Raw genomic sequence first — 17,220 nt, forward strand, 5'->3', positions numbered from 1 at the left:
AGACACTGTGTAAGACAATCAAAAAACATATTACCATGTCAAGAACAAATGCACTGTGCAAAACAATCAAAATGCATATTACCATGCCAAGAACAAAGGCACTGAACTAATCAATCAAAAGGCATATTACCATACCAATATAAAAGTCTCTTTACCATCTCTCTGAAGAATATTGCAACAAGCATAGCGATGTCCTATAAAGCTAGAAAACTGTTAGAATGTTCAATAGAATACATTGGATATTGTATACTGGAAATTCTTCTTAACATTTTGTAATCATTTTTTAGTTTTCTTATTTATTTTTTAGCTGAATGTTTACAATTGAAAATAATCCTTATGGTAGCATAATCCTCCACTACAGAATAGTCATGAAAAAACTGATACTTGTTAAAATGACTGCAGTACTGTTACTAATTGTATTTTTTCTACATAAAATTATTTCGTTTCTGCATAAGGTGAATGGGCTGCTTTGGAAAGAATGCAAGATAAAACATTTTTCATTATTTAATGTAACCTGTGTACAGGACTATGCCATTATCTCATGTAAAATCAGGGTTTTATTTCCTTAAATGCAGTTTGAACTGCTACACTTATAATGTACAGCCTTATGATCCACTTTGGTAAGTGACATGTATAGCATTATGAACCACTGTGGTAAGGGACATGTATAGCATTATGAACCACTGTGGTAAGTGACCTGTATAGCATTATGATCCACTGTGGTAAGTGACATGTATAGGATTATGATCCACTGTGGTAAGTGACATGTATAGCATTATGATCCACTGTGGTAAGTGACATATATAGCATTATGATCCACTATGGTAAGTGACCTGTATAGCATTATGGGCCATTGTGGTAAGTGACCTGTATAGCATTATGGGCCATTGTGGTAATTGACATGTATAGCATTATGGTCCACTGTGGCAAGTGACCTGTATAGCATTATGATGCACTACGGTAAGCGACCTGTATAGCATTATGGGCCATTGTGGTAATTGACATGTATAGCATTATGGTCCACTGTAGTAAGTGACATGTATAGCATTATGATCCACTGTGGTAAGTGACATGTATAGTATTATGATCCACTGTGGTAAGTGACATGTATAGCATTATGATCCACTGTGGTAAGTGACATGTATAGCATTATGGTCCACTGTGGTAAGTGACCTGTATAGCATTATGACCCACTGTGGTAAGTGACCTGTATAGGATTATGATCCACTGTGGTAAGTGACATGTATAGCATTATGATCCACTGTGGTAAGTGACCTGTATAGCATTATGGGCCATTGTGGTAAGTGACATGTATAGTATGATGGACCACGGTGGTAAGTGACCTGTATAGCATTATGGGCCATAGTGGTAAGTGACATGTATAGCATTATGATCCGCTATGGTAAGTGACCTGTATAGTATTATGATCCACTATGGTAAGTGACCTGTATAGCATTATGATCCACTGTGGCAAGTGACATGTATAGGATTATGATCCACTGTGGTAAGTGACATGTATAGGATTATGATCCACTGTGGTAAGTGACCTGTGTAGCATTATGATCCACTATGGTAAGTGACCTGTATAGCATTATGGGCCATTGTGGTAATTGACATGTATAGCATTATGGTCCACTGTGGTAAGTGACCTGTATAGCATTATGGACCATTGTGGTAAGTGACCTGTATAGCATTATGATCCACTGTGGTAAGTGACATGTATATCATTATGATCCACTGTGGTAAGTGACCTCTATAGGATTATGATCCACTGTGGTAAGTGACATGTATAGCATTATGATCCACTGTGGTAATTGACATGTATAGGATTATGATCCACTGTGGTAAGTGACATGTATAGCATTATGATCCACTGTGGTAAGTGACCTGTATAGCATTATGATCCACTGTGGTAAGTGACATGTATAGGATTATGATCCACTGTGGTAAGTGACATGTATAGGATTATGATCCACTGTGGTAAGTGACATGTATAGCATTATGATCCACTGTGGTAAGTAACCTGTATAGCATTATGATCCACTGTGGTAAGTGACCTGTATAGCATTATGGGCCACTGTGGTAAGTGACATGTATATCATTATGATCCACTGTGGTAAGTGACCTGTATAGCATTATGATCCACTGTGGTAAGTGACATGTATAGTATTATGATCCACTGTGGTAAGTGACATGTATAGCATTATGATCCACTGTGGTAAGTGACATGTATAGCATTATGATCCACTGTGGTAAGTGACCTGTATAGTATTATGATCCACTATGTTAAGTGACCTGTATAACATTATGGGCCATTGTGGTAAGTGACATGTATAGTATTATGAACCACTGTGATAAATGACCTGTATAGCATTATGGGCCATTATGGTAATTGACATGTATAGCATTATGATCCACTGTGGTAAGTGACCTGTATAGCATTATGGACCATTGTGGTAAGTGACCTGTATAGCATTATGATCCACTGTGGTAAGTGACATGTACATCATTATGATCCACTGTGGTAAGTGACCTCTATAGGATTATGATCTACTGTGGTAAGTGACATGTATAGCATTATGATCCACTGTGGTAAGTGACATGTATAGCATTATGATCCACTGTGGTAAGTCACACACATATCATATTGAGCCACTAGCAAGCTTGGGAAGACTATAACTGCAGTTTGAAGAAAGTGAACACTTTTGGAAAAAGAGATGAAATGACAGTACATTCCACCATAGATCACAAATAAGAATTTTGACCTGCAGAAGATAATAAAAGGACTGTTGCACATTTTCTGTAATAAATTAGATTATTCAACTTTTATACCACTTTTTAACAATTAACTATTTAACTTAATGATAGAAGTATACCTTTTGTCTTAATGGTATTATTTTTTAGAGTGAATACCCCTAATGTAACAAGAACTAATTGACTTGAATTGTTTTTCTATTTTTATTATTTATTTTTGAGCAGATGTCACAAATACTTCAAAAGAGGATTTAATTTTCTACTTTGAAACTGCTTCTGAAAAATATTGGTTTAGGAAGAGTAGAGTTTATTGACTATCCAAATGTTTGCATTTGAAGTGGGACAGTTTCCTGGGGAACAGTTTAAATGTGAACCAGCAATTTGTGTTGGTCATGAAAAAAATGGTAGTCTAGTTCCTGCACCATTGAAAAATGAGTGTACATGGAAATTAGTTTTAAAACTCACTGTGCATTCTTCTTCACTATGTTTAACTTGCATACTAAAACTGAAAATCATTTCTCCCTTTCATTTAAGACTATGTAGGCTTTATGAAGAAAGCCCTTGTGTTGCTGAAGAGTTACACCCTTATTAAAAGGGTTGTGTTGGAAGTAGAGCAATCCCTTCTTGGGGCTCCAGAAGACACCCTACCTCCAATTAGTAAGTACTCTCTGAAAAATATAAATAATAGCTGTTTCAGTAGATGGATTTGCTAAATTTTCTCAAGTCAAATTCCTGAAAAGTTGCTTAAAAAGATTTTGAATAGGGATATACCCCTACCACCACTAATCATGTATTTTAAGTTCAATAATGTTTTGTCTTGAAAAGGGGGGCAACTGCATCCTTGATTGATCATGTAATTTCTATGCTTTATAGTGTTACTAAAAGTCAAATAGAATTATGAAATGATAATCCATAATGTTTAAATACTCCCTGTAATTCATAATGTTCCAATACAATAGCCTTCTCCTACTTTCTTCAGTGCAGGTTTTGGCATTGATTCTTACTATAATCATACTAATTTTATCCTGTAAGGATAGTTCAATCCTACAATGCTTAGCTGGTCATTTCGACATACATGTGAAGACAAATGATAATCATAGCTACAGAAATACATGTAGTGAATTTTCTCCTTTGAGAGTCTGTTGAGTTAATTGGACCTCTAGAATATAGTGATCAACTTCTGTCAGCAAAGCAGCAGAAGCAAATCTGTGATTCCTATGTAATAAAACCCAGGTATTTAATTAAAAAAGACCCCACCCCCATTCCATGGATCATTTATACAAATGAACAGTACCAACCATAATTAAATAAAATGCAGATAAACATGATTTTTCTTAAAGGCTTATCTACAAGTGTATTGTTATTATTAATAATTTACCATAAAAGTTGGACCTTTTATTATGGTGCAAAGACTTTGGGTTAGCCTAACTGTTCAAACTAATGTGTTGGAGCACGTAACAAGTATTGTTTTAATGTTGTTGCCATTGGTACATTTTTTAACACCCAAAAACCTACTTCAGCATTTTCTAACCATAAATTATGTGATCCAATAAGTCAGAATTTTAGTAAATAAAAATACATTTTCAAGTTTGAAGTGAGTTTTGGCTTTAGTTTTATTTTTGTGTCAAATTTAAATTTATGACTGAAATTTGTTTGGGTTTTTTGATTAGAGGGGTTTCAGTTTACTGAAGAAAAAAATGTTATATAAGATGAAATGATTTACTGCCTCCAATTTCAATCTGATTAGATTCAAGTATACCAATATATATATATATATATATATATATATATATATATATATATATATATATATATATATATATATATATATATATATATATATATAAGGTATTGTTACAGTAAGGTTTTATTATGTAGAGATATATTTCTGTTTGAACTTTTACAGTTAATCATTTAAATTGTACATTAAACTTACTGAGTTTCATATTTGACAGGGCCAATAGTATCCTTAAATGATTTCTATTCCAGAGAGTTTTGTGTCTGTTTTTACCAATAACACATTCACCTATCGCAATGTGCCAGAGATTCCAGTGAACAATAAGAGCTTTCTGACCTTCATGGTGATGGCATCTGCTGATGCCTATATAGCCCTGTCTGCTGTATATGGAGACGTGGACCGCAAGACTTATGAAATTGTAATAGGTGCAGAGGGGAATACCAAATCGATGATAAGAGATGGTTCCATGGGAAAAGTACGAAGTGAAGCCCTAACAATGAATGTGCTAAGCAAAAGTGAGCTTCATTATTTCTGGATCAGTTGGGGTAACCATCACGTGGAGGTCGGTCGTGGGGCACAGTACGGACATGGGCGATTTCTGGATTGGAACGTACCACCCAACAGGCAGTTTCATGTAAACTCTCTGGCTGTGGCTACAGGATATGCCTCCCATGGACAATGGGAATTCGCTGAACTTTTTGGTGAGCATTTATATATAAGTGCAGAATACCAGACTGAAGAGAATGATGATTCTCGATGAAATATGCTATACACATTTAATTTAAACCTAACTGAGACAGATTGTTAATGCATGCATCTAGAAATGAAAATAATTTCTTCATTACTGCACTGCCAGTAAACAAAAGCACCATCTTTTTTATGCTCCAGGGAGTGAGTTTTATTTTTACTATGTTTAATAAATGAAGCAGATGTTTTCAAGATAATCCATTTGACTATCTTCAATAAAACATTTCAAAAGCAGATTATAAGAGATTGTGGATTCAGTAAAGAGACATACACTATTCTGATTATGTGGGCTACTCTCATACTATGGTAGCAGAATTAACCAAGATTTATTTTGTTAAACACAACTGAGCATGACAGACTAAATGTTGCTACATTTGACCAGTCTTCCTCATTCTTGTATAAAAATTACAAAGTTTGTTTTTATAGAACTCCTTTTCTTTCAGATGCAGACAAAGATTTTGGCAAAGAGGCCAAGAAGGCACGTGTCAAACTGTCCCTGCTGTGGATTGCTCGTAAACAGCGTATGCTACAATATCTGGAGGAAGCATATCCTAATACCATAGACATCAAAGTTCTTCTGCAGTAAGAGTGATTTATTTTGACTGATTGATTGATCGGTTGGTCATTGTTTCATGGCACATCAGTATATGAAAGATTATTTAGTTTAGTTTAATCATGATTTATTGACAAACATTCTAAGAAACATGCCTAGGATTTACAACTGACAAATTCAATTCCATATTTAGTCCTTTAGTTTATGTCCAGAGACACACCATGGCATTTGACCAGAGCTGATCTAATCAGGATGCCAACCCATAACCCACTGATTGTCAATCAGCCATACTAACCAGTGAGCCACCACAACACTGGCAAGACCTCCCATAAATTTTGAGCACTATAATCAATATAAATTGTAATATTTTAGCATCATCACATTTGTGAGAATTCATCAAATTCAGAAGATTCAAAATATGAAATAATTAGCAATATGCTTTATGGCAATATGCATATTCTATAATTGTATTGTTCTGTATGTCAATCATTTCTTGAGAAGAAGTTTAACTACATTTGACCATTGAATAAATGCTTGTAAACATATAAGAATCGATTCATTTGTTGAATAACTTTTAATCAGCACCTTAATGGGAATTCATTCATCCAATGGCTAGAACATAGATTGCTTCTGCTGTATAATTTTTGCTTTAGTTACTTCATTCAGTTCCAGAGTAAAGTCTCATTTTACCAACCTCCACAACAAGCACATATTGTAACAGGGAAAAAAAAGATGGTGGCCAAATTTCAAATTCTCAAAGTTTACTGTATATTCATGCTTCACTTTCAGGCAGAGTAAGATTAAACCAGCAGACATGATTACTGCCATGATAATGCTGAAGGACTTAGAGAAAAAGAGATTGATCCAAGAGGTGGATGAGGGACGCTGGCTTCGTATACAGAGTGGGGGCTTCACTCAAACTGATCATGGTATGAACTTTGACTTTTAAGTAATATGTGACAAAATAGTGTCCCCTCATTATAATGTTATTCATTGGAACCATATTTGTTACAGTTGAGGCTGCTGTATACTGGAGTGCATTATAAACAAAGCATTGCAATTTTAAAATCCACATTTTAAAGCAAGCCCAAAAACTGAACAAATTACATATAATTTAGTATCAATTTAAACAATAAAAGTCACCCAGTGACCTGCGATCATTCCCTTGTTTAAGCAGGGAGTATATTATACCTAAGTGCCTTATAATAAGGAACAACTATATATGTAAATGCAGTACTCCCTCATTATAATGCTGTTCACATGAGCCAGTGTACCACCTCTGAATTACATTATAAAGTACTCATTACTTGTAAGGATACGAGTCATAGAATCAACCATCTTATGTTGAAACTGCCTTATAATGAAATACACAATACAGTACTCCCTCATTCTAATGCTATGAGTCATATAATCTACCATCTTATGGTGAAACTGCCTTATAATGAAATACACAGTACAGTACTCCCTCATTATAATGCTGTCTATTTAAGCCAGAAACATACTTCCTTATAATGATATCCCATAATTTTACTACAACTTAATCTATTGGTCTTTAAGACCATACTTACCTTATAACAGGAACTGTTTTATAAATAAATGGCCTTATAGTGAGGGAGTGCTATAATAATCTTTGACAGCTGCAACATATATTCACTGTCTCTCCACAACAAATGTTTTCTTCAAAAAGGTTTTTGCAGCTCTGTTGCCATCATGTGCAAGAATTGTTGGTTGACACTCCTAGTAGCCTAGTAGGTGACCTTTTCCTTAACTCATTAATCCCTGGTGCCTTGTTTACGTGTCAGGAGGTAGTTACTTTGTAATTTCCAAGCTCTGTATCGTCAAGGCCATGTATGATACACCAAGTGGGTGGTATTATAGAAAGGTAGACAGATGTAGTTCTACAATGATACCAAATATTCTGAACATTCTAGTTGCTAGTTGCACTGCAAAATAAAGAGATAAATGAATTTTTTGGACCAGATATTTTTTCCACCCAAAATTTGCCTGTGGTCTGAATCTGAATTTGTGTCCGGATTTTAGACTTTTTGGCCTCAGATCTAAGGCAGACTGGTCTGAACTGCACAGAGACAGGTGAATCTTTGTAAACAGTAGGACAAGATGGGCATTTGGAATTTAGAGTGGTCTCGATATGAAAATGATGGGTCTGTTAAGCAAAAAAAATATTTAAAAAATCCAACTTTTACCATCTTCATGCAATCAAGCCAACTCTAGGAGAATGGACTCCTTCCTACAGAACAATGCATAGGGAGGAGGTAGTCATTGCAAGAATCCGAACTGGTCATATTTATATCACCCACTCCCACATACTAAAAGGTGAAGACCCACCAGAGTGCTTATCTTTCAATGAACCATTCGCTGTCAAGCACTTTATGATAGAGTGTTTTGACCTGCAACATACGTGTGATCAATATTACAATGTGCATGACATGAAGGAACTTTTTGATACTATAAACATCACTCGTATTATAGGGTTCCTGAAAGCAGTGAATATTTACTCTAAGCTCTAACTTTTATGCTATCACCTTGTGCAGTTTTATGCAATATATACACCATCCCTTTTTAATACCTTTTCATCATTTTTCATTAACATGCAACGTTTACATCCCCTGTTGATCGGGAAGCTTTATTTTGCACCGTTACCATTTTACTGTTTTAATTTCAACTATTTGTTTTTTATATCGCTGGTCGATATGAGACCTTTTATAATATTTAAAAGATTATACATATAACATTTTGTTTGGCGCTAAATAGCCTAACAGTGCTGATGCACCGTTAAAAATAAAATCAATCAATCAACCAACTTTACCAATCTGCTTAAGCACAAGTGAAATAGCCAATGAAAAATGATGTTTCTAACACAAATAGGCATTAGGTTAACTGGAAGTCTCTTGCAAGTCGATGTATTAAGATGTATTCAGAAATAGCCCCTAAAATGTGTTTCCTACTTGCATTTCAGGCAAAAATAACAAAAACCTCCAGGAGTTAATGAGTTAAATACAATACTATATGGAAATATAATGAACATATACTGTAAGTAACATTTATGTACAAGTATATGAACAATTTGGATTTAAAGAAAATAGATTGTGATATTCATTTTTATTCTACTTTCTCAAAGCTGTGCAGTGTTTAATAGTTACTAGCCTTTTTATTGAGAAATTTATCAGTAAATGTACAAAGACTCAATGAACTTGTTTGTAAAATTACTATAACTGTACGCATTGTACTCTGCAAGTACAACTACCTTAATTCTTGCTGAAAGAATTAAAATGCCAAAAACCATATTTGAACTTTTCCCACTCCTGTCTGTGTAGTATCACCTTAAGTACACCTGACCATACAGCAAAATCTCCAGGATTTACATATTTAGCCAGGTCTAAACTACACTGTACTGTTAGGTAATATAATTATTTAATGACCCCTGATATTACCACATGTGGCAACTGTTTTATGTGTATAGAGGTTCCCTACGGACAGGTAGAATTCACTCTTGAAGCATAGATGAGTGAATGTTATACCTAAAATAGAGTAAAGGATCTAAAAGAGGTTCACTAAACTACACTCAACAGCACCCTGAAGCATGATTGAAACATGGTCAATACCAGTTGTTCATATAATATTGTATATTGTGCAGTGGTGTATTTTTGATACTTACCATAAATATATATATATATATATATATATATATATATATATATATATATATATATATATACAGTGTGACCCCGCTATAACACGGTAGTTGGGAGCCATAGAACCTGACTGAGCTATAGACCAAACCATGTTATAAGCAGCCAGGTCAGTTAGCTGAAGAAAATGATGTATGTACCCCAACAAATTTGTGGGTTGGTTGGTTGGTAATAAAGGTGGGTGGTTAAATACGTGCTTCATTGGCACAGTTCCATCTTAAATTGATGCATATTAAATGGGAAATACACCTGTAGTGAAAACAGATATGGCACATATAATATTTTACTTTATTTAGAGAACCATGGATTGGTACCTATACGATATGTGTATACTGTTTATATATAAATGTCTTATGTATAGCATGAATAGAGTATCAAACACGATGTACTCACCTGCAAATCTCATCACATACAATGAATCCACAATACAAGTAATTCCATCGAAAAAATCCACAGATTTAAAATATTCAATAATTTTGTCACAGGTATATGGGTCTGAATTCAGTGGATAAACATAGCACACTCTCGTAATGAATGATGAAGCACATGTACTTTTCAGGACGTCCCAAGTCGGTAAAAGTTAGTTTGCGTTTTAAGCCGCCATTGGTAGCATTCGTAAGCACAAACTTTTTCCCTGCAAAAAGGAAACTTTTACGGCACAGTAAACATGTTCCAGTCATGTTGGAAAATGCAAAAATCCATCAGATTCCATTGCTTTTATTTAAGTTTGGTACTGGCTTCTTTGAAGAAAAGTTCTTTGTTTTTATTAAAGATTGTAGTCGGCTTTCCTTGATGAAATGTGCATGTGTTATTGACGTCACCACTAAAGGCCAGCTTTAGAGAACCAAACAAATGTCCGTTTCTTATTGTGCCAGCAACATCAAATAATTGTATTGCATTATTGAGACTGATTTGTTTTCCGTTTGCTTATTACGTTTTTAAAACAGTTGGTGCTTCAAAGGTAATATTTTCTTTGAAATTTCAGCAAACTATTTTAACTGGGTATATTTAAAAAAAAGGAATTGGCTGTCATTTGGTCGATCATAGTTACAGTTCTTCCCTGCCTATTGAATAAACCAACAAGTAAGATTTTTTCTTTTTTTTACATTTGTGGTTACTGAGTGATGCTGCCTTCCACTCAGTTTAACAAAGGGTCAACAGACAATAGATGCAGGTGTTCTGGTCTGATGACAAGGATTAGTACAGAACATGTGGGTGTTCTAAGGATTTAATTCTGAGTGGAAAGAAGAGGAATTTTACATACTATCCACACACAATTGTCAGTCTATGTAAATATGTTAATTACTAGTGAGCGGCCAAAAATCTGACGAAAGATAGATTACGAGATAATGCCTCATCCGGTTGATCTCCGCTACCAGAAATGTCAACACCAAAACAAAGATATCTCACAACATACAGTAGTCATGCTCTATGTCAACATAAGCGGATTATGATATAACAAAGCACTGTTAGGATGGTTTGTCAATATAGATAAAGAAATTGTTTATGTAACAAATAACAAATTTCAGTGCATTTTATATCAGGTTTGCGGCTTCCTTTCATGGGGCCTCTGAATTTCTCCATTCCAAACCAATGGTTGTATATACAAGTTTAAACAGCCAACAATGTCACCAATAAAAAAATAATCACCAGATGTTATATTTTGCCGCCAATTGGGAAAATAAAATCACAGTTTGCTACATTAGCAAATCCCTACGCGATTCTAGAATAAATATTTTACACTTTATTTTCGTACTTTTAAGAAGAAAAACCTTTTTTTTCGTGTATGAGAAAAATACATAAAAAATTTCAGGAGCCACTCCACGATCGTCTTGTATTATTCATGCGTGATTTCAGATTTTTATTCGTGACTGTGTTATATCCAAATTTGCATTATAATGGAGCGTGCTATAGCGGGGTCACACTGTATATATATATATATATATATATATATATATATATATATATATATATATAATACACCAGCAAATTTGGGTCTGTGCAGTTTGTTAGGAGTAGTCAATAGATCAAACAACATAAACCCTGATTGGCAGGTGCATAATGTTAAGGAAGATGAGGATCTTTGTTCTTCGCAGTTTGACTCAACTTATAAGCAAGTATATATAGTATCTATGCTGACCTTCCTACCATTGTACCAAAATATGCGCAAAACTAAATTAGCATACCAAATGTCCGTGTAGTAAGTATTTCTGAAAACAAGACTACTGCTGCATACCAATAAGTACACTTAATCTAACGTCTTTTTTATAGAGGTCAAGCTGGTAAAGGACATGCCACAGCTGACAGGCCGAGAGCAGCCGACAATTGCAATTATCACATCCCTATACTGTGAGAAACTGGCTGTGGATGCCATGATAGAGGACAAGGTTACCTTCGTTAAATACAAAACTGAAGGTAAGCCAAAAAGTACAGCTAAATACAGTAATAATGTTTGTAACTCAAATCACTTGAATATCTGACTTTGTTTGAAGGACTTGCTCAGTCCTGATGTAACACTTTTTATATGTACATCCTCAGACAATTTAAAACTACTGAAAATGAGAAGTAAAAATTTTGGAATGCAGAACGTCACTATTTTGAAGGTCTACTGTGTTTCTGTGATGTGGGGGTCATGTTACTATGGGACAGACCATTTAATTTTTGGACGGGGGTCCTGAGAAAGCAAAATTCAAGTCTGCAAATAGCTTCAAATAAATATTCTTCTTCTGTTTTGTGGAAGAGAAAAACTAATTCATCAATCAGTTGAAAAAATTACTTATCTTGAAATTAAATGGTTGGTTCCTCATGCTCAAATTTTTGGACTGTGAATAAGGCTGTAAATTTTTAATCAAATGTTCTGAAAAAGACTATAACTTCTGAGACATGGCAAACCTTTATTCTTTAATGTGATCATTTGCCATTAAAATTACAATTTATGAATTATGTACAAATTTAATTTAGAACTTTTTCAATGATGACAAGAAAACACTAAAATCTTCCTTCTGATCAAGACTAGATTGTAATAAATCTTATTTAGAATTTGGTGTGGTGTCCTGAGTATCCTGGCATCATTTGTCTGCTCAAAACAAGCCTTATTATATTACTTTACAGCTATCCATTAATCAAAGTATATTATTAAGGCTATCTGTAATTACTGTACCCCTGTCATCACCATCACTCGATGCCATGCTCTACAAAGCCACATACTTAACATATGAACTGAACAGTATCATAGAGCTTTGGTAAGTGAAAATGCATTTAAATTTATTTCATCAAACATTTTGGTAAGTGAAAATGCATTTATTTCATCAAACATATCCAAGATGAAGATGAAGCATTTTCAATGCTTTTATCTGGTTTCCTGAAACAAGATTTTTTCCAAGAATAACTTAAAATTTTGAAAGAATTCTGCTGTTTGTTTCTATAGCTGCACACAACATAAAGCAGCTGTTATGAAAGTTAATTTTGAACACCGAGAAGAATTATACTACAGAAAGTCTTGTCAAATCTACACCTTTGCTAATCAGAATACCTGTCAGATCTGAACAGACATTATAAGTGTCAATGTGGTAGACTTGTTAATTAAATGAAACCTTCTTCTCTGATCAACTAACTTTAGTCAGAAATTTTTTGGGTCCCTTAATTCTGAACATATTTATTGATCCTTAAGGTGTCCACCATATGCAGGTTATTAATAATAATAATAATAATGATAATAATAATAATAATAATAATAATAATAATATAGCACTTTCTCATTATAACACCAATCATTAAAACATAATTCCTGTCATAGGCCAACCGCTCCGGTGGCCTAGTGGTTAGAGCGTCCGCCTCTGATACAGGAGGTCGTGGGTTCGATCTCTGGCTGAGTCATACCAGAGACTTACAAAAATGGTACTAACAGCTGCCTTGCTTGGCGTTCAGCATTAAGAGGTTAGTGTTTGGACTGGTCGGCCTGGTGTCAGGATAATGTGACTGGGTGGGACATCATGCTACATATCTGTGGCATGATGCCCCAGTGTCTAGACATCACTATAAACTGCCACACTGCAGACATCATAGCGATATGACTTAAAAATTGTTAAAGCTACATTAAAAATCAAAATCACATCACACATCACTGTCATAGGCCAGATGTTGTTGTTATTATTTCTGTAGGGTTTAATGCCAATTTTCAGCACAAGATAAGCTATACATGGTGGCCAGAATAAATGGTGGAGGAAGAACCTGGAAAGCCCCAGAATGAACCACCAACCCATGAAAAACTACTGGCAAGCTTTCTCACATATCCACATTGTCAAAGGCAAGATATTGTCATGATCTGATTTCACTAATCTTAGAAGAAATGTGTTACGTATTTCATTATAAGGAAGTTTTGCTATAAAGCAATATACACTGTACTATATGTCCCCCTTGGACAGCATTATAATGAGGGAGTGCTTTAATAATAATAATAATAATAATAACAATACTGTAATAATAATAATACTGTAATAATAATAATAATAATAATACTGTAATAATAATAATAACAATAAACCGATAAAGCACAAAGTCATACAGTTGGCATGTATTTACATGGGTAATGGCAACATTATAGATGCTGACAGCTGTCAAAAACTGAACAGAGCAAATAATTATAAACAAGAGTCCTTTGATGGGACTGAAACTCAAGTGTCTTACATGTATTTTTGGGACTCCAGGTATGACCAGTCCATCTGTCCTTTTATTCTTTTTAACCCTTTACTTCATTTGGACACCTTGACCCCATTTTTAATGAAGCACTATTGGATACCTCCAGCTGATTCCCATACAAAGATGTTTGGAAGCTTCTGCATGATATTTGGATACCTACAGTAAACATCAATCATTTTAAGCTGGATTTGTTTAATGACAACTTATTAGAAACTACAGGCATTAAGACACATGACCATTACATCACATCATGTGGTTGATATTTAACATATAGTCATAATCTGCTATTTAAAGTAACTGGGTCAGATTCTCCACTCTTCAAAATGGAGGTTGCTGATTTTGTTCAATAATTCAGATGATTTAGCGATGTAGATGCAGAAAATGAACTGGCAGATTTTGAGGTTGAGAAAGGTCAGCTATGGTTTGTCACACAGTTTCACTGGCATAACAGTGAATGAGTTCCCCACAATATTTTAAAACATAACAAAATCTTCATCTAAAAAATTATTCAGCTATAAAGAATATGTTTTAATCTTAAACCTATCTGTTGATAATGGATTGTGTACAAAAAAGGTAAAATGGTTAAAATTTATGTTGAACTCAACATATACTACACTGCTATACATGTTTCAGACAGGCATATGCATATGGTCATTTTGGAAACAGGTTTTCTAACACTATGGTATCACTTGGGTACATGGTCATTTAGGAAACAGGTGTTCTAACAATATGGCATCACTTGGGTACATGGTCATTTAGGAAACAGGTGTTCTAACACAATGGCATCACTTGGATACATGTTTATCTATGGCCTACACAGCAACCACACCTATTTAATAAAGAGTCAAGTGCCAAATATCAAAACTATCTCTGATGCTCTTGTGAACTCCAAAATACTAAATTTGGTATCAACATTATTTTCATACATGACTGAGTTAATATGTTTGCAAGATACATGTAAGTTCAGTACAAATTCTTTATTATGGACAGGCCTTAGACCAAGAATCTGATTTCATGGATAAAAAAATCAATGAACTTGACACAGACAATGTCAGGTTATACGAAGTCTTACTGGATGTCTGAGGGACTACATTTCCAGTCAGGCTCAACTAAACATCATACAGTTGAAGTCTTTAAGTAAAAACCTATAATGATCATCCATTCAGAAGTAGTGTTAACATTATTTTTAGGTTGGCTGGCTTTTGGTTATAGTGCATGTTAGATTGCTACCATTTTCATTCAAGACCAACCAGACATCATAAGAAGTGTGAAAACCCCATGTTGATATTGCCATCTGGTCAGATGTTGTAGCGATAACAATATTTTCAAGATGGTAGTGAAAAAGTACTATATTACTAATTGCCCTTAAGGGGAAAAAGTACTCTACCAATAACAGCCCATAATGTGAAAAAGTACTCTATTACTGATTGCCCATTATGGGAAAAAGTACTCTACCTATAACGGCCCATAATGTGAAAAAGCACTCTATTACTTATTGCCCATACTGGGAAAAAGTACTCTACCAATAACTGCCCATAATGTGAAAAAGTATTCTATTACTTATTGCCCATACTGGGAATAAGTACTTTACCAATAACTGCCCACAATGTGGAAAAGTACTCTATTACTAAATGCCCATAATGGGAAAAAGTACTCTACCAATAATTGACCATAATGTGAAAAAGCACTTTATTACTGATTGCCCATAATGGAAAAAAGTACTCTACCTATATTGGCCCATAATGTGAAAAAGTACTCTATTACTTATTGCCCATACTGGGAAAAAGTACTTAACCAATAATTGCCCATAACGTGAAAAAGTACTCTATTACTGATTGCCCATAATGGGAAAAGTACTCAACCAATAATTGCCCATAATGTGAAAAAGCACTCTATTACTGATTGCCCATAATGGGAAAAGTACTCTACCAAAAATTGACCATAATGTGAAAAAGTACTCTATTACTGATTGCCCATGATGGGGAAAAAATACTCAACCAATAATGGCCCATATTGTCAAAAAGTACTCTATTACTGATTGTCCATAATGGGAAAAGTACTCTGCCAATAATTGCCCAAAAAATATTAGCTGAATGAGTACTTAAATACTTACCAAATTTTGCAAATTTGAGATCATAGACTACTCTCATCAGATACACAAATAAAGGCATATGCTGATAAAGAATTGTTTCAGAATGACACAATTACGGAGATCACAGAAAAGTCTACAGATTTCGTTTAGGCAATTGAGAACTGCAAATGATTTCCCAAGGTCTTATGTACTTTTCACTGAATTAAAAATTTTCCTTTATAGGACTGTTATTGTAAGTATTAAAACTCTAGCAATGTTATCTTTTGTTATTTAATAAGAACAAAGTTACAACTATGTCGGGGCCCCGAGTGGTCTAAAGAGCTCTCCATCATGGATCACTGCCATCTCATCTCTGTCTCCATAGGTTCGAATCTTGGGCTCGGCCAATGTGGATATGTGAGAAAGCTTGCCGGTAGCTTCTCGTGGGTTGGTGGTTCTTTCGGGGTTCTTCCTCCACCATTAATACTGACCACCATGTATAGCCTATCTTGTGCTGAAAAATGGCGTTAAACCCTACATCAACAACAACTATGTCATTTCCTGCCCAGTCTCTCAAAGTTCACAGCAAAACTGTACACCATGGGAATGAGTGACATCATATAGATAATAATAATAATAATGAGGACTTTGTATAGCGCCTAATCTTTAGAAGCTCTAAGTGCTTTACAACATTAGACAACACCTACAAGATAAAAAACATATAATAATATTATTACAAAAACAAACACCATGAAATTAGAAAAAACATTAAAAAATAAAAAACATACTGAGAATATTTCAGGTAGGAAACATTATTAGATCTTTAAGTTTGTTCTTGCAGTTGAAATAAGTGAGTTTTGAGAGCCCTCTTGAATGTGATCACCGTGTCTTTTTGTCTAAGTTCAGTGGGCAATTCATTCCACGTTGCTGGACCTTGGTATGCAAAAGA

At 34.5% G+C, this 17,220-nt stretch overlaps 1 protein-coding gene across 2 annotated transcripts in view; it reads left to right on the top strand.

The window, feature by feature from the left end:
- Positions 1 to 17,220, top strand: part of LOC149797635 (uncharacterized) — a 55,806-nt gene that overhangs the window by 31,047 nt on the left and 7,539 nt on the right. Inside the window, exons 5-9 of one of the 2 annotated variants that reach the window (XM_089962532.1) lie at positions 3,289 to 3,411; positions 4,744 to 5,193; positions 5,683 to 5,821; positions 6,582 to 6,721; positions 11,774 to 11,929. In XM_089962532.1, coding sequence (XP_089818658.1) covers positions 3,289 to 3,411; positions 4,744 to 5,193; positions 5,683 to 5,821; positions 6,582 to 6,721; positions 11,774 to 11,929 — 1,008 coding nt within the window. The remainder of the gene's footprint in view (positions 1 to 3,288; positions 3,412 to 4,743; positions 5,194 to 5,682; positions 5,822 to 6,581; positions 6,722 to 11,773; positions 11,930 to 17,220) is intronic. The other variant, XM_089962533.1, reaches the window with a different exon arrangement.

Source organism: Sinohyriopsis cumingii, chromosome 6, assembly GCF_028554795.1.
Source record: "Sinohyriopsis cumingii isolate HCF-2022 chromosome 6, ASM2855479v2, whole genome shotgun sequence".
In the NCBI taxonomy this organism is placed as follows: Eukaryota; Metazoa; Mollusca; class Bivalvia; order Unionida; family Unionidae; genus Sinohyriopsis; species Sinohyriopsis cumingii.